The sequence below is a fragment of the Dromiciops gliroides genome, chromosome 2 (assembly GCF_019393635.1).
Source record: "Dromiciops gliroides isolate mDroGli1 chromosome 2, mDroGli1.pri, whole genome shotgun sequence".
Taxonomy (NCBI): Eukaryota; Metazoa; Chordata; class Mammalia; order Microbiotheria; family Microbiotheriidae; genus Dromiciops; species Dromiciops gliroides.
The window spans coordinates 386,400,376-386,423,556 of NC_057862.1; the positions used below are offsets into that span (position 1 = coordinate 386,400,376).

The following is a 23,181-nucleotide window of genomic DNA, read 5'->3' on the forward strand; positions in this document are numbered from 1 at the left end:
TTCCTACTCACTGCACCAGGTACAGGCTAAACCAGCAGGGCTTTTAAAATTCTGCTCACCCAGGCACCTGGCCCCATTCTAGAGTGAATCCCCTTGGAGTAGGGGTACTTAACTTTTTGTAAGTCTGGTGAAGCCTATGAAGCTCTTCTCAATACTGTTGTAAAATGCATAAAACATACAGGATTCCAAAGGATACCAATTATATTGGAATACAGTTCATCAAAATATTTTAAACCAATTTCATGGACTCCTTGAAATCCCAGGTTAAGAACTCTTCTCTTAGAGTAAGGGCAGAATGAGGCATGGAATATAGCAACAAGACTTTATTAAGGGAGTGAGGAGAAAGGGGCAGAGAGCCAGGAAGGCACTGCTGGATCCTTGCTTCCATGGGCACTTGCTTTCCTGGTGAGTGGGCACAGGACCAATTTGGGAGTTACATGAAGTCAGCAACTGTGGGAAATGGAGCAATCACTCAGAGTCAGCTGCGGGAGGTACAGGAACATCATTGTCCTCAGGAACATTGTTTTCAGGGACTTTGTCTTCTCCAGTCACTGTGGGGAGGGCCTGATAAGTGAGGGTCCAGAAGCGCAAGAAGTTGGTTCTCAGGTGCTGTTTCATGGAGTTGCCATCCATTTTCTTGGTGATTTCCAGGTAGTTGCCATTCTCCACAGTATAAGGAGCCCAATGGGTAGGGACTGCAGAATTGCCTGTGTTGGGATCCCTAGAAGGAAAGCAAAAAAGCCCAAGTGAGGTCAGGTGTCAGGGCTGCTGGTGAAACTCTTGATTTATGGCTTATGAATTTAACTATTTTTTTAATCTGCAAATTGAAAACATGCTCCCCCTGCCTGCCATTTAAGAACTAATGACTGGGGGCAGCTAGGTGGCGCAGTGAATAAAGCACTGGCCCTGGAGTCAGGAGCACCTGAGTTCAAATCTGACCTCAGATACTTAACACTTACTAGCTATGTGACCCTGGGCAAGTCACTTAACCCCAACTGCCTCACTAAAAAAAAAAAGAACTAATGACCAATTCTGGCATCCAGTGATGAAGCTGCCCCCTAGGCCTCACCCCCATAGACTTACCCAGTTTTGGCAAAGTTAGTCCAGTAGGCAATGAGGTTCTTAGAGACAGTCCGGTCCTGATTCCGATAACCCAAGGGTGTGGCAAAGGGCTTGCCAAAGACATACTGGATATCATCTGCATGATCTGCCCCCACCCAGTCAGGGTAAACAGGCATTCGAGAAGGATGGGAGAACAGGTATGTGTAAGTCCTGCCACTCCTGTAGGATTAGATAAGAGACCTTTGGTGTGTGGGGACTTACCTGGCCAAGAGCAGGGAAGGTGTATCTGAGAGGAGGCTGGGGAAGAATGGGCTGGAGCTTGACTTAATGTAACAGTTTGTGAAATTCACTTCAGACTCAGAAGGAACTGGAATTACTCAGACTAAGGAAGAGAAAGTTAAGGATCAGCCTTCCAGTATACAGCTGGTCTGTAGGGGGAGGCCTCCAGCTGTGTTCTCCATTCAGAAAGAACAGGGAAATTAGACTTTAAGAAGAATTTCATCATGGATGTGGAATTGCAGGGATAAGAGACAGCCTGAGCTTAGGCATGACTAGTTAGTGGCAGAGCCAGGACAGGAACTCAGTTCCACAATTAGACAAGCAGAGTGGACCAGAGGGAGCCTTCTACCACTGTGCCCCTAGGTTGAGTCACACAAGCAGGATGTTCTCACTTGGCATTGGCTCTATGCTGGGCCAAGGCAATCTCTGTGGGTACCAGGAAGAGGATGTCAGTCTCAAAGTCCACCACAGTCCTTTTCTTGGTCTCTTGGGATGTATCTCGGGCCCAGGGTTGAGTGTAGAGGTCAAAGGTGGCATTGGCACCAAGAAGACCTTTGGTTATGGTGAGGCCAGAGACCAGCTTGTAAAAATCTTCCCTACAGTGAAAAAGTAAGCATAGTTAAGATAAAATACCTTTTTCTTTTTTATTAATATTTTCTATTTTCATAAATATTTTATTTTTCCTTATTACATGTAAAAACAATTCTTTACGTTCTTTTTTTTTTTAAGTGAGGCAATTGGGTTTAAGTGACTTGCCCAGGGTCACACAGCTAGTAAGTGTTAATTGACTGAGGACAGATTTGAACTCATGTCCTCCTGACTCCAGGGCTGGTGCTCTATCCACTGTGCCACCTAGCTGCCCCAACATTCATTTTTTTAAAGTTTGAGTTCCAAATTTTCTTCCTCCTTCCCCTCTCCCCTTCTTAAAAAGGCAAGAAATTTTATATAGATTATACATGAGCAGTCATGAAAAACACATTTCCATATTGCCATACTGTAAAAGAAAACACGGAACAAAAAGGAAGAAAAGAAAAATAACAAAATTTTTTAAATTATTATTCAAGGGGCAGCTAGGTGGCGCAGTAGATAGAGCACCAACCCTGGAGTCAGGAGTACCTGAGTTCAAATCCGGCCTCAGACACTTAACACTTACTAGCTCTGTGACCCTGGGCAAGTCACTTAACCCCAATTGCCTCACTAAAAAAGAAAAAAAAATTATTATTCAAGCTGCATTCAAACCCCATCAGTTCTTCCTCTAGAGGTGGAGAGCATTTTTCATCATAAGTCCTTCAGAACTGTCTTAATCATTGTATTGCTGAGAATAGCTAAGTCAGCCACAGTTGATCATTAAAAGTCTTGCTGCTACTGCATACAATGCTCTCCCAGTTCTGCTCACTTCATATTGCATCAATACATATAAGTCTTTCCAGGCTTTTCTGAGAGCACCCTGCTCATCATTTCTTATAGCACAATAGTATTCTATTACAATCATATTCCACAACTCATTCAGCCATTGCATATTTGATGGGCATCCCCTCAGTTTCCAATTCTTTGTCACCACAAAAGAGCTGCCATAAATTTTTTTGTACATATAGGTCCTTTTCCTTTTCCTTTGATCAGATGCTCTTCTCAGAGCTAACTGGGCATATACGTAAGTGACCAGGCTTAAGAGTAGAAGGTATAAGGTCTTGGGCTCTTCCTCCATCTATCCTGAAAAAGGTACTATTACAATAGGATTCCAATTCAGGCCACTGGAAATATACTTGGCTACCCTCCATAGGAGTCCAGTGTTTGTTTCTGTGCCCTAGGCCAATTCTACAACAGTAACCAAGCCTGAATGGTCTCCTTGTTCCCCAAACAATATTGTGTTTTCCCATCTCCATACCTTGCTCATATACTTGCTTGGAATTCCCAGCATCCCTCAAGACCGCCTTAAAATCTTATCTTCTAACCACACTAGCCCAGAATGATCCCTCCACCATGCCTCAGAAATTCTAGAGCACTCATTATCCAATCCATATATTTGACAATCAACAGTCTTCTGTCCTTGTCTTGATCTGCTCTTATTGGCTGCTTCTCTATGTGTGTCTTCTTTCTCCAGTTTGACTGACTGCAAGTTCCCTGAGGGAAGGGAATGCAGTCTTACTCATTTGTCTCCTCTTCAAAGTCTACCAAGAAGACTGGGTGGGGCAGCTAGGTGGTGCAGTGGATAGAGCACCGGCCCTGGAGTCAGGAGTACCTGAGTTCAAATCCGGCCTCAGACACTTAACACTTACTAGCTCTGTGACCCTGGGCAAGTCACTTAACCCCAATTGCCTCACTTAAAAAAAAAAACAAACAAAACTGGGCATATATAAATGCTTACTAAGTTGTCATCCCCTTACACAAACAGCAGGCCTGGCCTACTGGAGGTCTTCTGGTTACTCACTCATTGATACTCTCAGAGTTCTTGTTGATGGCAGGCATATCAATACTGGCAAAGATGTGACCATCCATGTTGTTGGTTCCAGCAATGTAGTCAATGTCAGCTGCATTTGCAAAGAGGTTGACTGGATCATCAGGAATGAAGTCTCCATCAATAACTGGTACAAATGCCAGATAATGCAGCATAGGGTCTGGGACAGGTCAAGGAGAAATACAAGGTGAGTTAAAAGTCTTCTGGAACCCATCATTACCTCTTTCTGCCTTTTAGAGGGGTTAGTCTGTTTCAGAAATGGGATGGAATTTTCCTTCAGTTTATGTCTACACTAAATCCCTCTTGCTACAGACTAAGATAATTTCTTTAATTCTGTACTTTGAATAAAAAAACTATTCATTATACTGATCCTGGGGTACTAAATGGATAATTGTGATCATTGAGACAATGATAAAATCAATGCCTTGAGATATGCAAGAAAAAACTATATAGAAATCCAAACTATTAATATTTTTGGTGTAGTTAGATATAAACAAAATTAACCACATAATTGTTATTTTATGATACTATAGACATTATTTATTTGTGATTAAATCCCCCAAAACTTTCTCTTAAAACAAAAATGTTAGAGTTAGAGGGACCTACAAAATGACTTCATCCAGCCCACTCATTTAACAAAGAAGGGAAACTGAGACTCAGGGAGAAGTTGGACAAGTGTGTACCACCCCTCACCCAATACTAAACAGTTCCCACTCACATTCCATTCCAGCCAAAGGCATCTTATAGGCCAAAGTCAGAGCTCGGGGATCAGTGACCTTGAAACATTTGGCCATCTTGAGAGTATCATCCAATGGACATCCCACCTTGCTGGCGATCTGTTGGTAAGAAGAACCCCTTCCCTAGAATCTTCACCTTTGAATGGCTAGTTCCTCCCCCACCCTTAAAGAAGATTAGAGAGGGGAGAGGATGGGTACCCGGGGGAAGAGTTCAACCAGTGTATTTTTTATATTTGGGATAGTTTATCCGACCGAGTGGTGTCTCATGAGTTTGGAGAAAGATTTCTGGGCATGAAATCAATAATGCATGTGTTGTGCATATCACATGTAAATGGAGGAAGCATCAAGTTTGATGATGATCCAAACCAGCTGAGCTGTCCACATATACACACACACACACACACACACACACACACACACACACACACACACACACCAGCCCCAGTGGGGCAGAGATGGCCTCTAGCCTCAGGTTTCTTACCCTTTTGGCCCAGAAGAGGGGGTCTTTCTGGATGACCCAAGGACTCAGGGCCACACCACTCTGACTGATGGCTCGCTTGATGAGTCCCTTGTTGTGGGGGGTTAGAGTCTGCAACATGGAGGCACCAGTTCAGCTGGGACCCAAAGTTCCCTATCCCTTGGCCCCTTTTCTTTTTCCCTCTTCCTCTCCCTCACTCCTCTCCCTTCTTTCTTCTCTTTCTCTCCCACTTTCTTCTCTTCCCATTTTTCACTGGACAGGGCTTTCACAGAGAGAATGCAACAAGCATGGGCTATACCACAATTTATGCTTCCTGGCTTAGGTTGGAATGAAGTAGGATCTGAGGAATCCTGTCCCTCTCTGAGATTAATCTGACATCATTCCCTCTCCCTCCCTCTTTCCTCCCACATGGCTCACACCCAGGACAGCAGAATAGGGCTGCTCACAGGAACATGTCATAGGACAGATGTATCTACTGGACTCCCCTCCCCCACCCCCTTTGGAGAACAATGCTGAGACATGGGGAGGGGAGAGGGAGGGAGGGTTGAAGCAGATCTTCCTAACTTTCAGCAAAGTCCCTGACCTGGAGGGAGACACTGGCCCCACCAGCTGACTCCCCAAAGATGGTGATGTTGTTGGGGTCCCCACCAAAGGCTGCGATGTTCCTCTTCACCCATGCAATAGCCATGTGCTGATCCCAAAGGCCAAAGTTACCTGATGGAGAAAAAGGGAAGAAAGGAAATAATATGTGCCAGGCATTCTGCTAAGTAATGTAATAAATATTTAATCCTCACAACAACCCTGTGGGGTGGGTGCTATTATCATTATCATCCCTGTCTTGCAGTTGAGGAAACTGAGGCAGACAGAGGTAAGTGCCTAGGCCATATTTATACTGGGTCTTTCTGACTCCAGGCCCACACTATCCAGTCCAGTTCACTTTTTTTTTTTTTTGACAGGGCAATGGGGGTTAAGTGACTTGCCCAAGGTTACACAGCTAGTAAGTGTCAAGTGTCTGAGGCTGGATTTGAACTCAGGTACTCCTGAATCCAGGGCCGGTGCTTTATCCACTGCGCCACCTAGCCACCCCCTAGTCCAGTTCACTTTTAACCCCTCTCCTCTCAGGTGAGAGAACCCAAAATGAAGATTTCAAAAACTTTGCTCTTCAGAGGATTGTCTATGGAAGGATAGAACTAGGCCTCTGGCTTTCTCTTTTTGGCCACCTCTGCCCTTTATTGTAATTGTTACAAAGTCATAGAAAGTTGTGATCTTTATTAGTTGGGGGCGGGGGGGAACTGCCAGATGAAATCACAGGCCACATGCATGTATTCAAGCACATATTCATGTGTAAGTACATATATGTGTTTATACACATACACATATAAACATATATGTGTGTATAGACATATTGACCCTGGGACAAGTCACTTAACCTCTATGGGTATCAATTTCCTAATCTGCAAAATGAGGGGGTTGGACCAAATTACCTCTATGGTCCTTTTCAGTTCTAAGTCTATGATCCCATGTGTGTGTACATGGGTGTGCATGTCTTCACATGTATGTATACGTGCCTGATATTAAATAATTGAAAGGGCATTGCATGACTCAGAAGGAAGCCTGGTCTGTTTATTTCTGGGCCCAAAGCAGACTATTATTGTTCAGTATTCCCTTCTTGTCAACTCTGCCTAGCTCCTCAGAACAATTCCCTCATTCCAGGGTCAAGGTCCCTAGTCCTACTACAATGTGTACGCATGCATGCATGCATGCATATATGTATGTACAGAAACCTAGCATTAGAATCACCACATATATATAAATACACACATATATAAACACCATTTATACTCACATACATGAATGCTTTATAAATATTATTATTACTCTGTAACTCACAATTCACTTAGTGATAGATGGTTTTTAAGAGTTCTTATGGGGACAGCTAGGTGGCGCAGTGGATAGAGCACCAGCCCTGGATTCAGGAGGAACTGAGTTCAAATCCAACCTCAGACACTTAACACTTACTGGCTGTGTGACCCAGGGCAAGTCACTTAACCCCAATTGATTCACCAAAAAAAAAAAAAAAGGAGTTCTTATGGCTGAGAAATTCATCCCCTGGCAAGGAATCTGGTGCTGAGCCTGTCCAAATCAATCTGGGCTTTCCAGTTTACAGGGAGTTTTCACAATAATCCCAGGAGGTGGGTGCTATGGTTATTATTATTCCATTTGACAGATTGGGAAACTGAGGACCCAGTGACCTGCCCATGGTTTCACAGCTAAAGAGTGGCAGATCCAGTATGATTAGATCTTTTATTAGAGCCCACATTCTCCCAAGAGATTGCTCTTTCAGCAAGTGTTTCTTTGTTAATCCCAACTGGCTCCAGGCATTTCATTATTCCTGAATCCACTTTTGACACATTGTACCTGGTAAACAGTAGGTGCTCAATAAACATGGTATTTCGCTATGGATATTGGGTCAGAAAACCTGGGTTTTAATTCTGCCTCTACCACTTTTTGCCTGTGGGATAAATTACCTGGAGCAGGTCACTTAACCATTCCAAGTCTGTTTCCTCACCTGTAAGCAGATAGGTGGCTCAGTGGATAAAGGACTGGGACTGGAGTCAGGAATACTTGAGTTCAAATCCAGCCTCAGACACTCACTAGCTGTGTGACCCTGGGTAAGTCATTTGTTTTAATCCACTGAAGAAGGAAATGGCAAACCATTCTAGCATCATTGTGAAGAAAACCTCACACAGAGTCACAAGGAGTCATACATGACTCAACAACAACACCACCAATATGAGAAGGAAGAACTAGATGACTTCTAGGATCCCTTTTGACTCTGAAATCCTGTGATCCTTTCAGCTCTTAGAAATGTTTATAATGGAGACACCACAGAGAAGAGAGTGAAAAGAACTGTTTCTAGTCTTGGCTCTCCCTCTATGTTGCTCTGTATATCTGTGACTTTTTACATATCCCTAATAAATTCACTATCCCATATACCACAACAATCATTCAAAATCTTCTCTCTCTCCTAGTGTCCTATGACACTCCTCCCTCTACCCTCTTGGCTGAGAACGTTGCCTCATACATCACTGAAATAATTGAAAACATTCCATGGGAGTTCCCTCTTCTTCCCTCCATCCCTCATCTCACATCACTCATACATCTTCCCCCACTATTTTGTCCCCTTACCCTCTGGAAACATGAAGAGGTGGCCTTTCCCCTAGCCAAGGCAAAGCTCTGTAATACACTCTTTTTTTTTTGCAGGGCAATGGGGGTTAAGTGACTTGCCCAAGGTCACACAGCTAGTAAGTATCAAGTGTCTGAGGACAGATTTGAACTCAGGTACTCCTGAATCCAGGGCCAGTGCTTTATCCACTGCGCCACCTAGCTGCCCCTGTAATACACTTTTGACCCCATTCCCTGATGCACAGCAGATTGTTCTTACTATTACTTCTCCCCCCTCCACCCCCGTAATCTTTAACTTCTCCCTTTTTTTTTTTAGTGAGGCAATTGGGGTTAAGTGACTTGCCCAGGGTCACACAGCTAGTAAGTGTTAAGTGTCTGAGGCTGGATTTGAACTCAGGTACTCCTGACTCCAGGGCCGGTGCTCTATCCACTGTGCCATCTAGCTGTCCCCCAACTTCTCCCTTTCTGCTGTCTTTTCCCCTGCTGTCTATAAACACACACATGTCTGTACCATCCTTAAAAAGCCTCCCTTGATCTGAACATCCTCGTTATCTATTGTCCTGTATCTCTCCTCTCCCTCTCTGATAAAGCACTTGAGAAACCCATCTGCACTAGATGTCTCCAATTCCTCTCTTCTCACTCATTTCTAAACTATCTGCATTTTGACTTCCAACCTCATCATTTACCCAGAAGTTATCTCTCCAAAGTTCCAATGATCTGGGACAGTTAAGTGGCACAGTGGATAGAGCACTGGCCCTGGAGCCAGGAGTACCTGAGTTCAAACCTGGCCTCAGACACTTGACACTAGCTGTGTGACCCTGGGCAAGTCACTTAACCCCAATTGCATCACCAAAAAAAAAAAAGTTCCAATGATCTCTTAATTGTCAAATATAGCAGCCCTTTCTCGGTCCTTCTTTCCCATCCTCCCCAGATGCCAATGCCTTCCCTTTTGATATTACCTCTATCTTGTATGTGTATAGCCCCATACGTTTTGGACACTGTCAATCACCCTCTGCTGAATATCTCTTTTCTCTAACTTCTCATAACATTTCCTTTGTCCTGGTTCTGGCTCTCCTACATGTCTAACTACTCCTAAGTCTCCATTTTTGGGTCTTACCAACTCACTGAGCTAATAATAGATTTTCCCCAAGGCTGTTTTCTCTTTTCCCTCTATACTATCTCCATTGGTAACCTCATCAGCTCCAGTGGGTTCAACTATCGTCTCTACGCAGTTGATTCCCAAATCAATATATCTGGCCCTAATCCCTCACCTGAGCTCCAGTCCTGAATTGCCAGTTGACTTTTGTATACCTCAAAATAGATGTCTCATAGGTATCTCAAAAATCAACCTCTTAGATGAAATTCATTATTCCCCCCAAAACCCTCTCCCCTTTTCTGAACTTCCCTATCACTATCAAGGACATAATGTCCCCCCAGTCACCCAGGCTCACGACCTTGGTGTCATCCTCAACTCCTGACTTGAACTCACCCCACATAGCCAATCTGTTGTCAAATCCTGTCATTTCTACCCTAACACCTCTCCTAGACATCTTTTTTTCACCATTCATACCACCCTAGCATAGGCCCTCATCACTACACAGCTGTACTATTTCAGTAACTTCCTCAACTAGACTATTGGTCTCTTTCTTCCCCTATACATCTTGCACTCAATTGCCAAAATGATTCTCCTGACCACAGCACTCCTCTCCTCCTATTCAGTAAACTCCAGTAGCTCCTTAATACCTTCAGGATCAAACATGAAATCTACTATGTAGCAGTTGAGTCTTTAACAGCCTCAAACCTTCCCGGCTTCCCAGTCTTCTACTACTTTAATCCCCACCAGGAATCCTACAATCCAGCTTTACTGGTCTGCAATTGGTCACCTGGTCTAACATAGAAGAGACACTCTACCTTCCAGCTCTTGTGCATTTGACCTGACTGTTACCCCGTGCTCAGAATGCTCTTCCTCCTCTTGGCTTGCCTGGCTCCCTTCAAGATTCGACTCAAAACCAGTTTCTTTGGAAAGCCTTTCCCCATCTTTCTGGCTGCTAGTGCTTTCCACTATCTTCAGTTTAGTCTGTATACATCTTATATGTGCTGCTGTTCAGTTGTTTCAGTCACGCCTGACATTTCAGGACTCCATTTGGGGTTTTCTTGGCAGAGATATGGGAGTGGTTTGCCATTTCTTTCTCCAGCTCATTTTACAGATGAGAAAACTGAGGCAAACAGGGTGAAGTGACTTGCCCAGCGTCATGAACCTAATATGTGTCTGAGGCCAGATTTGAACTCAGGAAGTTTCACCTTCCTGATTCCAAGTCCAGTGCTCCATACCCTGTGCCACCTAGCTGCCCAAGTAGTGTGAAGCTAGTTATGTTGTCTTCCCCATTAGAATGTGAGTTCCATGAGAGCATGGGGCCCAATGTTTGCCTTCCTCTGTATCTCCAGTCTTTCAAACAGAGCCTGGCCCATACTAAGCACTTAATAAATGCTTGTTGAGATACTGACTTCAGGGAGGTCCTCCAGGCCTCAGGTTCCCTGGGTGGCTTGGACAGATGATATCTCAAGTCCCTCCCAGATGTGACATTTTATGACAGCCATAACTTTAGTCCCACCCCGCTGGCATTCCAGGATTTTATAGAAGACAGTGACATTTTCAGCAGGTGTTAGGTTCAAGAAACTAGGAATAGGAACAGCTCCCCAGCAGGGGCGGTCAGCTCCTACAGGGCAAAGAATTGTGTGGGATAGAATTAAAGCCACACTCTTTGCTCACCCTCCTCCCAGGCCTTAAAGGGCCAGCAAGTACCTGGCAGGTTGGAGTCTCCGGTGCTAAGGAAGCCCAGGGGCCCGACACGGTAGTTGAAGGTGACCACGATGACATTGCCTCGGGTGGCAATCTCTTCCCCGTCATACAGGTAATTCTTCAGAAAGTTGGCACCATGGCCTGCCCCCATCAGGAAGGCCCCACCATAGATCCAGACCATGACTGGCAGGTCTCTGGAGACTAAGGAAAGAGCCAAGAAAGAACAAAAGCTAAGGGGAAAATTGTACAGATATAGAGGAAACCCTGAGCTAGGGCTAAGCCACCTCACATTGCAGAGAGACAGAAAAAGGCCATGCTCCATGTGGCATTGTGCTCCCACACACAGGCTGTAGCCTCCCATAAGAGTATAAAAGGGACTGAATGTTGGGCCCAAGGACTGTGTACCTGGGACGAGGGGATTGCTACTGAGGGGACTGGGATAGGGAGCAGAGAGTATTCTCAAGAATCTCAGTCCTGGGATCAGAAACAAGCAGACCTTGCTCTGCTCAGAGACATACCCTCTTCTTTGGATTGCACAGCCCAGGCTTCCCCTTCTAATCCCAACCTCTTCCTTTAGCTTCCACGTTTCCTGGCAACAGGAAGCCAACTTTCAGTGACTCCACACTGCCCAATGAATAAAGTATCCATTTCTGACCAGGAAATTCAAGGCCCTTCACAATTGGGTTCCACCCTACTTTTCCAGCCTTATGTCATATTAATCCCTTTCGCATACCCTTCCTGCCAAATTGGACTTCTTGGCATGCTCCATTCTTGTCCTATCCTTTCTTGCCTCTGTGTTTTTGTTCATCCTATCTCCCTAGAATGGCGTCTTTATCTTCAGCCACGGACCCACCTATCTGGTGATACTTTCCCCTTCCTTCAGAGGGCAACTCAGGTACCATCTTCTCAAGCTTTCTATGACCAATCCAAGAGGAAAGTCACCTCTCTCCCTCCTCACACCACTTTGCCTGGACCTCACCTGAACTTCTTATCCTATCATATAGACCTGTGTATGTATCTTAGCCTGCCTCCCACCCCGATTTGATAGCAAGTTCCTTTAGGAGAGGGGCTGGGCTATTTTTTAATCTATCACCAGTACTTTACCTAGGGCTTCATCTATTTTTAAACAAGCACTTAATAAATTTTTAATGAACTGAATTTCAGGAAATAAACTCTATTTGAAGGTCTAGAATTCCAAAGTTCTTTCCTTCTGAGAGGAAAGGAAAAGATTGGAAAGGAGAGGGTTTTTGTGTCAGGGCAGACAGGCTGTACCTCCCAGTGGTTTGGCTCCTTTCCCTGTGCCTCCCTTTCCCCAGCCCTGACCTTGCTTCCTCCCCTGTGGGATCCAGATGTTGAGGTACAGGCAGTCTTCACTGCCATAGGTATCATCCTGAGTGATGGTGGCTTGAAGGCATCGTTTCTTGAATTCCTTGGCCTTCAGGGTTCCTATATGGGAAAAAGGAGAAATAAGTCTGAAGCTTGGTGAGTCCCCTGGGACATGGAGTTGATCCCCTCCTATAATTTGGTGTTTCCTGCTCTCTCACCTTGCCATCCAGGGTGGCGCTGGGGGATCTCCAGGGTCTTAGGTGGAGCAGCAAAGGGGATGCCCCTGAAAATGTCAACTGAATCACCAAGGAGACCCAGCTTCTTATTTTCACCTTCAACAAAGCCACCCTCTGTGTAGACGGCTCCCAACTAGGAAAAGATGGAAAGGAATCAGTATTTATAGATCACCTACTATGTGCTAGGCACTGTTCAAAGTGCTCTATAAATATTATCTCATTTGAACAACCTTGTAAGCTAGATCCTGTTACTATCCCCATTTTACAGTTGAGGAAACTGAAGCCAACAGAGGTTAAGTGACTTACCTATGGTTACAGAGTTGAGTCACAGTATCTGAGACTGGTTCAGAACTCAGGTCTTCCTGACTCCAGAACCACTGGTGGTGCCTAATGGCTAAACTATTTGTAAAATGAGGACATAGAACAAGGTGATCTCTTGAGGTCTTGTCCAGCTCTAAATCCTGAAGTGATATGAAATTACATAAAGCTAAAAAGCTAGGTAGAGGGGCAGCTAGGTGGCGCAGTGGATAGAGCACCGGCCCTGGAATCAGGAGTACCTGAGTTCAAATCTGGCCTCAGACACTTAACACTTACTAGCTGTGTGACCCTGGGCAAGTCACTTAACCCCCATTGCCTCACTAAAAAACAACAACAACAACAACAACAAAAAAGCTAGGGAGAACCCAGAATGTGGAGGACCTTAAAAGCCAGACTGAGGATTTGGTATGTCATCCTAGAGGCCATAGGGAGCAAGTGAAAACTTCTGAGCAGGGAAGTGACCCTTACAATCTTGTGCCTTAGGAATATTATTTTGTCAGTTAATGGTGTGGAGAACTAAGTAAAGGGGGGTGGGGAGAGAGACTGGAAACAGGGAGACAAATTAAGTGGTTATTATTATAGTCAAAGGTGAGGTGATAAGGAATTACCTAGGCTAGCGCCTGTGTGAGTAGAAATAAGAGGAGAGATGGAAGAAAATTATTTGTTAAATTAGACTCAAATGATGGGCTGAATGTAAGGATGAATAGAACAAGTATAAAGTCTTATACTTGGGTTAAGAAAAAAGTCTTTGCCTATGTATGGGAAGGGTGGATATAGATGGACATGGGTAAAAAAAAAAAGGGTCCTATGAAAAAGAACTGGCCAGGGAGTATGGTTAGAGCCTTACAAACTCAGTATGAGTCTGCAATATGACGTAGCAGCCAATGAAGCTGATATGATCTTAAATTGCATTAATGGATACACAGTGTCGAGGACAAGGGAGATTGTGGCTCTTTTTGTTCTCTCCCCAATCTGGAATATTATGTACAGTTCTGGGTGGTACATTTTAGAGGGATGCAACCAAGTCAGAAGGAGGTTCAAAACAATGTTACAGACACAGTCTAGGGTAGTGGAAAGAGCAGTAGATTGGGAGTGGAAGACCTTGGTTTCAATCCCAACTCTGCTACTACATACTACCTTCATGACTTTAGGCCAGTCATTTCCCCCCTTCCCTATTTTTTTTATTTGGAAGATGAGGGAGTGGGATTATATGATTTCTAAAGTCCCTGCCCATTCTAAAGTCCAATGGTCCTTTGAGCAGGAGTTGAAAGAACTAGAGATAAAAAGCAGGATAGGAATTAGGATTATAACCTGTTAGACTGTAAACTCTTCGAGAGTCATATCAGTGCCAAGTATCTATTTCTATATCCACAAGACCTTGAAGGCATTAAGCACTTTATAATGTTCATTATATTAAGTGAAATTAAATGTTTAGCTTGGAGAAGAGGCTTAAAAGAGACCTAATGGCTGTGTTCCAGTAGCTGAAGGACAATTATGTGGAGGTAGGATCATCAGACTTTAAGCTTGGCCCAGAGAGAAGAACTAGGAGGAATGGGGAGAAATTGTAGAGAGAAAGCTCTTGCATCTAGGTAAGAGAAAAATTGTCTAAGCATTAGAAATCTGCAAAGTGGAAAGGACTACGTGGCAGTGATGGGTTCCCCTTTATTAGAGGTGTTATATAAGCAAGTGTTATATAACTTGGCAGGGATCATACAAAGGGCAATTCTGGTCAGGTATGGGTGGTATGGGCTGGGACAGATGACTTCTGTTGTCATCTCAAATTCTAAAATTCTGTGACTGCATCTGAGCAGGCAGTGTCCAAGGACTCAAAACACTGCTGGCTCCTTCCTCAGCTCCCAGACATTAGTAAGGCAGGTTCCCTCGTGTTTCCCTTAATGGTGGAGGTGACTGTGTTCCACTGCTATCTTGGAGGCACCTCCATTCCATGAAACAAGAAAGCCCTGAGACCCAAGTAAAGGGCAGGGAAAGATGGGAGTCCCTTCTGCTTCTAAAAGTTACTCAGTGGCTGTTGCAGGTGTCTGCTTTCTCATCCTTTACTCTCTAATTTCTTATGGATAAGAGGAAGATCAAGACTAGGAAGACTAGAGGCCAAAGGGTTATTCAGCCCACAGCTATACTTCTCATCTAACTTTTGTCAACCTTTCCATCTGTCCCCTTCGTCCCCTCTTTCTTTCCTTCCCTCCCTTCCTTCCTTATTTCCTTCTTTCCTTCCTTCCTTCCTACTTCCCTCATCCTCCCTTCCCCCGGGAAGTTTGACCAGCAGCATCTGGTGAGCACTCAATGAATAGAGAAACTTTCTGGAGTGTGAGTGCTGCTCCCTCCCTTTCCTAAACATCCAGTTCCAGGGTAATACAGATGGGATCAGGGGCATCTTGGAAGAGGAGCATGTCTGAGAGATGGGCAGCCTGAAAGAAAGCAGAGGGCTACCCTTTTACAGGTGATGGAGGTAGCTTCAAGATATAGCAGGTGACCCTTCACTAGATGTCTTCAAACAGAGACTAGGTCAGTTAGGTAAATTATGACAAGAATTCCTGCCCTGCCATGAATTGAACCAAATACCCACTGAAGTCCTTTACAATTCTGAAATTCTATGATTAGGGAGGGGAGGCACATTTGGGAATTGAGAAATTTGAATGGCATAATAAAAAGGGCAAAACAATGGGAGAAAAAAATACATTTCAGTCCTGCCTTCCACCAATTAGTAGTTCTATGATTATGAGAAAAGCTTACCTTTGAGTGAGCCACAGTTTTCCTATCTCTAAAATGGGAGTCATGGTAACTTTTGTATTAATTACTTCATATAATGACAAAGCATTATAGAATATAAGCTAGCATTATTATGCATTAGTGAGTCTCAAGAAGACTTTGGCTTAGTAGAAAACCCCCCAGCATATCCTTCAGGTCATTTGTTCCAATCCCTATCACCAAAGAATTCCCCAATTTCTCTTCAATCCCTACTTACCTTTGCTGCACTAGCAGCTGCTAGGCAACAGATCAGGCTGAAGACCACCAACTCTGGGTGACCCATGGTGTCTGTGCTTGTGTGTGTGTACCCACTGACTGCCGAGCTGGAGCTCTTAGGCATATATAGTGGATGAGAAGACAAGTTTGGCAACTATCTGATAGAAGAGTGGCCTTTGTTTCCTCCACCTCTCACTCCACCCTAAGTTGGGGCCACTCACTTGGGGGTTTACCTAACTGGAAATACAAACTTGCTGTCCTCTGGGAGGGAGGGGGGAGAAAGGGAGCAGAAAGAGTACTGGGAGAGTGAAGGTTGCTAAAACACTCACACGTTTTCCCAAGCCTTAGAGCCCTTGGGCAAAACCTAACTGCCAGCATTACACCTGTGCATGTCTCTGCCTACCTGGGAGCAGACACAGGTGGCAGTGGGGGCAAAGGTCACAAAATCAAGCAGGGTATGGGTCACTAAGAGATCTCTGGCACATGCTATTAGGGTTCCAGCTTCCATTTTCTATACCTGCATTGGCTCCACTCCCTTGGAGTTCTACCAAATCAGAATGAATTAGCATATGCTCTCCCAGAGGGTAGGCACCAGATCTGATAGAGCTCCTGCTTGGACCCCACAGGCACATGGGTATCCACTATGGGGAACTTTCAGGGATCTGCACTAATGGGAGCTAAATCATAATGTGAACAGTCCAGAGCAGCAGATAATATAAAGTAGTGACTGACATCTCAATTAAAAGTTCTTGCTTTCTTGGATGAATTGTTCCAGTTTGGGGTTTGGATCCAAATATGTTGGATGATAGAATCAAGATCCAAAAAGATTACAACAGACTAGAATAAGAGGTATAAACCTAAAGCTGAGTTGTTTTTTTTTTTTAAATCAAGGGAGACTTTGGAAAACTATCTGGAGGTGTTAGCAAACTTACCACTTCATATGTTCTTGTCACAGGGTGACAAGAACAGCCAACATTCAAAGAGTCATCGTTTTAACATTAATATTCTGCCAAGGTTGTTATATGGCTATAAATTAGTCAGTAGGTCAACAGCATTTATTAATCACCTGCTGTGTAACAGGTGCTATGCAAAGATTGAGGGAGACTAAGAAAAGCAAAAAAGTCATGGAAAATTATAGTCTCTGGGGAATTAAAAAAATTAGTATCAAAAAGCAAAAGAGAAAGGGGCAGCTACATGTTGTAATGAATAGAGCAATGGCCCTGGAGTCAGGAGAACCCGAGTTCAAATCTGGCCTCAGACACTTGTCATGTATTAGCTGTGTGACCATGGGCAAGTCACTAAATGACCATTGCTTTGCCAAAAAAAAGTAGTAGAGGAACACATGGTGGGTACAAATAGACTATGATCCATAGCAAACAAGGAACTATGAAGAACCTGAGTAAAGGATGACAACAAAGAAATGTATGATCCAGAAAGATAGGCTGGTCATATGGGAAGAGCAATAAGCAATGGACAATCTCTGGGCTCCCCTGGTATCTTCATCATGTCAGGAGAAAACTAGGAAGGGCCCCAGACCATTGAATGTCCATCTGAGGGAAGACCATGGATAAGAGTTGCACAGGATTGGCAAACATGGACAGGTTGTAATCTGCCACATTGAAGGGAACATCAACAGTGCACAGTATCTGGCATTATTAAGTGCTCAAACATCTAATGAACGTTTGTTGACTAACATCAATAAGCTCACAGATTGACTTGAATATTTGATTAGAGACTGGCAGGAGAGAGGTCTGCCCTGCTCAGGACATGACTGTTTACTTTGTGTGGGGGGGGGGCACATTGATGGAAGTCATGGAGAAACAGGAGCATGACCACAGGAGGATGACCAAGGAGGAGAAAAGACTGAGGATTGATGGCAGGAACTAGGGAGAAGAATTGGGAGGATGGGATGGCTTCAGGTATTTGAAGGGCTGACATGTAGAAGGATTGCTTTGCTTATTCCTTGGGATTGGATTTGGAGAAAATGTCTCAAAGGTTATAGGAAGGGAGAAATTTTGGTTCCATGTTCAGAAAAACTTCTGGGCAATCAGAGCTGTTAAAAAATGGACTAGTGAATTCCCATCACTGGAGGTCTTCAAAAAGAAGGCAGATGATTATTTGTAAGAGGTGTAGAGAGAATTCCTGCTTGGATATGGCTTAGACCAGAGGGTCTCTGAGCTTCCTTTCAGTTCTGAGCCCATGGGGAGCACAGATACACCTTATTATTATTTATTATTATTATTATTATTATTATTATTATTATTATTATTATTATTATTGAGAGGCAATGGGGATTAAGCGACTTGCCCAGGGTCACACAGCTGGTGTCAAGTGTCTGAGGCTGGATTTGAACTCAGGTCCTCCTGAATACAGGACTGGTGCTTTATCCACTGCGCCACCTAGCTGCCCCCTACAGATTCACCTTAATTCTAGAATTAAAGGACAAAAAGATCATTAAGCATCTTCTAGTTCAGTCTCCCTTTTGTATCTAGGAAAACTGAGTGCCAGAAAGGGCAAGTTACTTGCCCACAGTCACACAACAAGTTAGTGGCAGATCTAGGAACATATCCCATGTCCTCTCACTCCAATCCAGAAGTTTCCACTGTATTACTTTGATTATACTCCTTTTGTTCAAAGGTTGATATTTAAACAAATGTGCCTTCCCTGAGCATGTCTAAACTGACCACAATGGGAAGTAATCCAGAAAAGAAGAAAGCTAGGCTGGAGTTGTGTCAGTGGTTTCACTGGATACAAAAAGACAAATGTGGATAATTGATAGGGAATTGCTGTGTTTAATTGTGGTGTTCTTGGTTATTTAGGGGCAGGGGGACCCATGGAAGGGAAGAATGGCAATGGGTTTCATGCTGGTAGGTCTTCTTGTCCAGGAAAGAGACTCAAGCAGCTAAAAGGCATCTTCCTTAGATGTTTAGAAGCTGAGCCAAAACTAGAAATCTTTTCCCTTGGAGACAAGAAGTAGTTGAGAAGGAAAAGGCAGCAGTCACAGAGGACAAGCTGATGATGGTCATTCTTGGTCCTCACCTCTGGGAGGGTTGGGTAGAAGTGGATGGCACGTGGAGATGTCAGATGCATTTCCTGGTGACAGATAGGAAGTGTAAGGTGAGGCACAGGAAGAGTGGATGCCATGGACACACAAGGTGGGTGGGAAAAACTCCATTTGTCTTATACTATTAGTGCTCTGATTTCAGGACAACACCTTAAAGTCCCCAGTGAAAAGAAAGGCCTTAACAGTCTGAAAGTTGTGAGAGGAGCTACTGGGAAGAGCCCTAGGTCCTATTGACTGTATGGTGCAGGGCATCAGAGTTATGAAGATCCCCAAGCCCAGACTATATTGAGCTAGCACAACAAGGTTTGTCTCTGGAAGGAGTACCCAGTGGAAAGTGAAGCAAGGAAGAGCTTACAGCACCATCAATCATTTTAAGCCTTGTCAAAGCTTTCTAATTTAAGCCCCTGCCCAGGGCATTTCTTGGAATGCTCCTGATTTGGCCACACAGAGTTCCTGATCTAATAATACTTTTTGCCCAACTTCTACTCACTTTTGGTTTGCTTTTCCTTACCCTACCCTCTGCCACCTAACCCTTGGACCCACCACAATTTCACTCAGAGATTTGCCTTGAAAAGGAAGTCAATACTCTTTCTTTAGAGTCAATGACTAAACTTTGTGCTGTGATTTTCAACTCAAGAGTTTCACCTCCTTGCCTGGTATTCAAAGCATCCCCAAAGCAGGCCAGATCCTACCTTCCCAACTCTTTTTCTACTGCTTCCTCTATATTTATGTTCCAGTCCTACAGGTCTCCTTTCTAGGAACATGCCATGGGCTTTCTTATCATCAGACTTCTGAAGTCATGCTCTGCCTTTCCACTTCCTCCCAGGCCTAGCTCAAGCCCTATCTTCTCCATAAAGCCTTTCCAGCCCACACTTATCTTCTTCCTGAGTTCTTACTGTTTAAAGTAGTGACGGAAGCATCTATGGCACCTTTATTGCTAGCTAACATATTTGCTTATATACCTTGTCTCTCTTACTAGTACTGTGTATGAAGCAAGCCTTAGATTTCTCTTCATGCCCTCCTCAAGTCCAAGTAGCTACTGCAGGACCCCTTACACAGTAAGTGCTCAGTGAATGTTCACTGACTGATCTGAATGTTGGACTGTCTTAGCTGGGTCTGAAGCTCTTTCTTACTAGGAAACAGTCATGAAATATGAAAAAAGGATACTTGGCATCAGAACTTTCAAGTACTATCTCTGACAATACTGGTTTAGGTAGTTCAAGCTATCTCCCGTCCCCTTACCTCAATTCTGCTAAGCTTCAAGGGCCAAATCAAATCCTGTCTCCTTCATGAAATTTTCCCTAATTACATTAGCCTTCACGGATCACCTTCTCTTCTAAATTACTTGCGCTGAAGGTCTTCACCATATAACTTAGCACTTGATTAAACTGCTAACATTTACTATGCATTATAATTTTATGTGTATTATCCATCTTCCCAACTCGATTGTAATTTCCATGAGAATGGGGACAATTCCCCATTACACAACACGTAGTCCAGTGATGAGCCCAAATAAGTACAACCTAGACTTTTTGATTGATGGATAATTTTCCAATGAGAATCTATTCACCTTAGATTATTTTAGCATTCTCTGCTGACTTCCTCTTGGCAGCTTTTTACAACCCATGAAAGTCTCATCCAGAGGGTGAGTACAAAAAATAAGAGGTGAACTGGCATTAGCCTGGCTACCAGGTTTTAGCTGTTCTGATGGTAGGTCTGGGAGAAGCAGGTCACTACAGACCTTCTTCTTTCTTAATGAATGGGACATAACATAGCCAAGTTAGGAACTTAGAGAAGAGATAAAGGAACAAATTGGTCTGACAGCATTTGAAGAATTGTAGGGAGTGTGGTATGTGGACAGAGGCCTGGAGTAAGAGGCAGGGGACCAGGCAAAGTTTTAGTTCTATTGCCACTAACTCTTTGTGTGACCTTGGCCAAAGTTTCTTCCCCTCTCTTGGCCTGTTTCCACATCTTTAAGATGAGGGGGTTGCCTAAATGTTCTCCAAGGTCTAACATTCAATCTTCAGATTGCAGCCTAAAGCAAAGTAGGATAGGGCAGACATAGAGAGAGCCCCGAGGATTTGCAGGTGGGAATGGAGAAATTTCTTTGACCTGCAGGGCAGAAGCAAAGTACAATAAGCTGCTCTGGCCAAAAGATTCATCAGCCACGGCACACATGATGATAAGCCTTTCCAAGTTTAGCTAGGCTGATCCTTAGATCACAGACATATGGTCTGTGAAACACAAAGCTTTTCTAACTTGGGAGTTGGCTGCCAGAGCCTGTGTTCTGGTGAAAACCTAATGTCACCTCCAGGACACAATAAACCATTGGAGGAAGCCTTCAGTGGAATGATATCATCATTTTCTAAAAATTGTCATGTTAGACAAAAAAGGGGGAGGAAGCATCAAATCAAACAAAGAAAAAAATGCCTTAATGGGGTGGGGGGAACCCCATTTATTAGATATCTTCATGAGGGATATAAGAAATTCAGAGCAAAATGACCTCAAGCAGAGGTGAGAAATTCTTCAGAGCTAGGCAAGAAGCTAAAGGGCCAGGGCACTACAAGGCAAGACAGTGGACTGTGGGAACAGAGGGTCCATGCCTGGAGGTAAGACTAGGATGGGATAACAATCCTATTAAACCCCAGAAGAACCTAGATTAGAAATTAGAGGTTGTTTGGAAAATTGCCTTCTGCAATTATTTATAATTCACTCATCTTTCCTGTTATCCTTTTGGTAATCCTGTTTCTGTTTTTACTTCATCCTCTCATTTCTTACTAATATTTCTCTTTTAAGTCTTCAAGCCATAAGAGATGCCTAGTTTCACAGACACAGGAGGAGCCCTAGGCCCTAGGGAGTAGTATCTTCCTTCCCAAATCTCCTTTGATTAAAAAAACAAAAACAAACTTCCCCAAGAGTCATTCAGTCCTTTGGAAAAACTTTTATTATAGAAAACTTCCATTAAGAAAGTGTACTCAATGGGGTCAGCTAGTGGCACAGTGGATAAAGCACCAGCCCTGGATTCAGGAGGACCTGAGTTCAAATCCAGCCTCAGACACTTGACACTCACTAGCTGTGTGACCCTGGGCAAGTCACTTAACCCCCATTGCCCAGCAAAAAAAAAGAAAAGAAAAAAAAGAAAGTATACTCAAAATGGGTACATGATTTACACATAAAAGGTAATACCATAAGCAAACTGAGAGAGCATGGAATAGTTTATCTGTCAGATTTATGGATAGGGGAAGAATTTAGGACCAAAGAAGATATAGAGAGGATCACAAAATATAAAATAGGTAATTTTGATTATATAAGATTTAAAAGTTTTTGCACAAAGAAAACCAATGTAACCAAAATTACAAAGAAATCAGAAAACTAGGAATTTTTAGAACAAGTATCTGTAATAAAGGCCTCATTTCTCAGACATATAATGAAGTGAGTCAAATTTATAAAAATACAAGTCATTACTCAATTAATAAATGGTCAAAGGATATGAACAGGCAGTTTTCAGATAAAGAAATCAAAGTTATCTACAGTCACATGAAGAAATGCTCTAAATCACTACTGATCAAGGAAATGCAAATTAAAACAACTCTGAGGTACCACCTCACACCCATTAAAGTAGCAAATCTAACAAAAAAGAAAAATGTTGGCAGTTGGAAGGGATGTGAGAAAATGGGAAGCTAATCCATTGTTGGTGGAGTTGTGAACTGATCCAAACATTCCAGGGAGCAATTTGGAACTATTAGCACAGTGTTATAAAACTGCATACCGGGGCAGCTAGATGGCACAGTGGATAGAGCACCAGCCCTGGATTCAGGAGGACCTGAGTTCAAATCCGGCCTCAGACACTTAACACTTACTAGCTGTGTGACCCTGAGCAAGTCACTTAACCCCAATTGACTCACTAAAAAAAAAGAAAAAAAATTGAAAAAGAGAAAAAAAAATGCATACCCTTTAATCTAGCAACAGTACTGTTAAGTTTATATGCCAAAGACATCCCCCAAAATAGAAAATAGATCTATCTGTACAAAAATATTCATAGCAGCTGTTTTGTGGTGACTAAGAACTGGAAATCAAAGGAATGCCCAACAACTGGGGAATGGCTAAACAAGTTGTGGTATATTATTGTAATGGATTATTGTGCTATAAAAAATGACAAACAGGATGATTCCAGAAAGGCCTAGAAAGACTTACATGAACTGAAATGAGCAGAACCAGGAGAATGTTATGCATAGTAACAACAACATTGTGTGATGAA

The 23,181-nt window shown here is 43.4% G+C and overlaps 1 protein-coding gene across 1 annotated transcript; it reads right to left on the reverse strand.

Moving 5' to 3' along the window:
- Window positions 1–308: 308 nt before the first annotated feature.
- On the reverse strand, window positions 309–15,970 carry LOC122739783 (bile salt-activated lipase-like). The gene is made up of 11 exons (XM_043981471.1): window positions 15,861–15,970; window positions 12,542–12,692; window positions 12,321–12,443; window positions 11,001–11,198; window positions 5,595–5,725; window positions 5,015–5,122; window positions 4,515–4,632; window positions 3,770–3,956; window positions 1,734–1,937; window positions 1,084–1,281; window positions 309–721 (listed from the first exon to the last, which is right to left on the reverse strand). Exons 1-11 carry the CDS (start codon window positions 15,924–15,926, stop codon window positions 469–471), a joined length of 1,737 nt encoding a protein of 578 aa, XP_043837406.1. The 5' UTR covers window positions 15,927–15,970; the 3' UTR covers window positions 309–468.
- Between the last annotated feature and the right edge of the window lie 7,211 nt (window positions 15,971–23,181).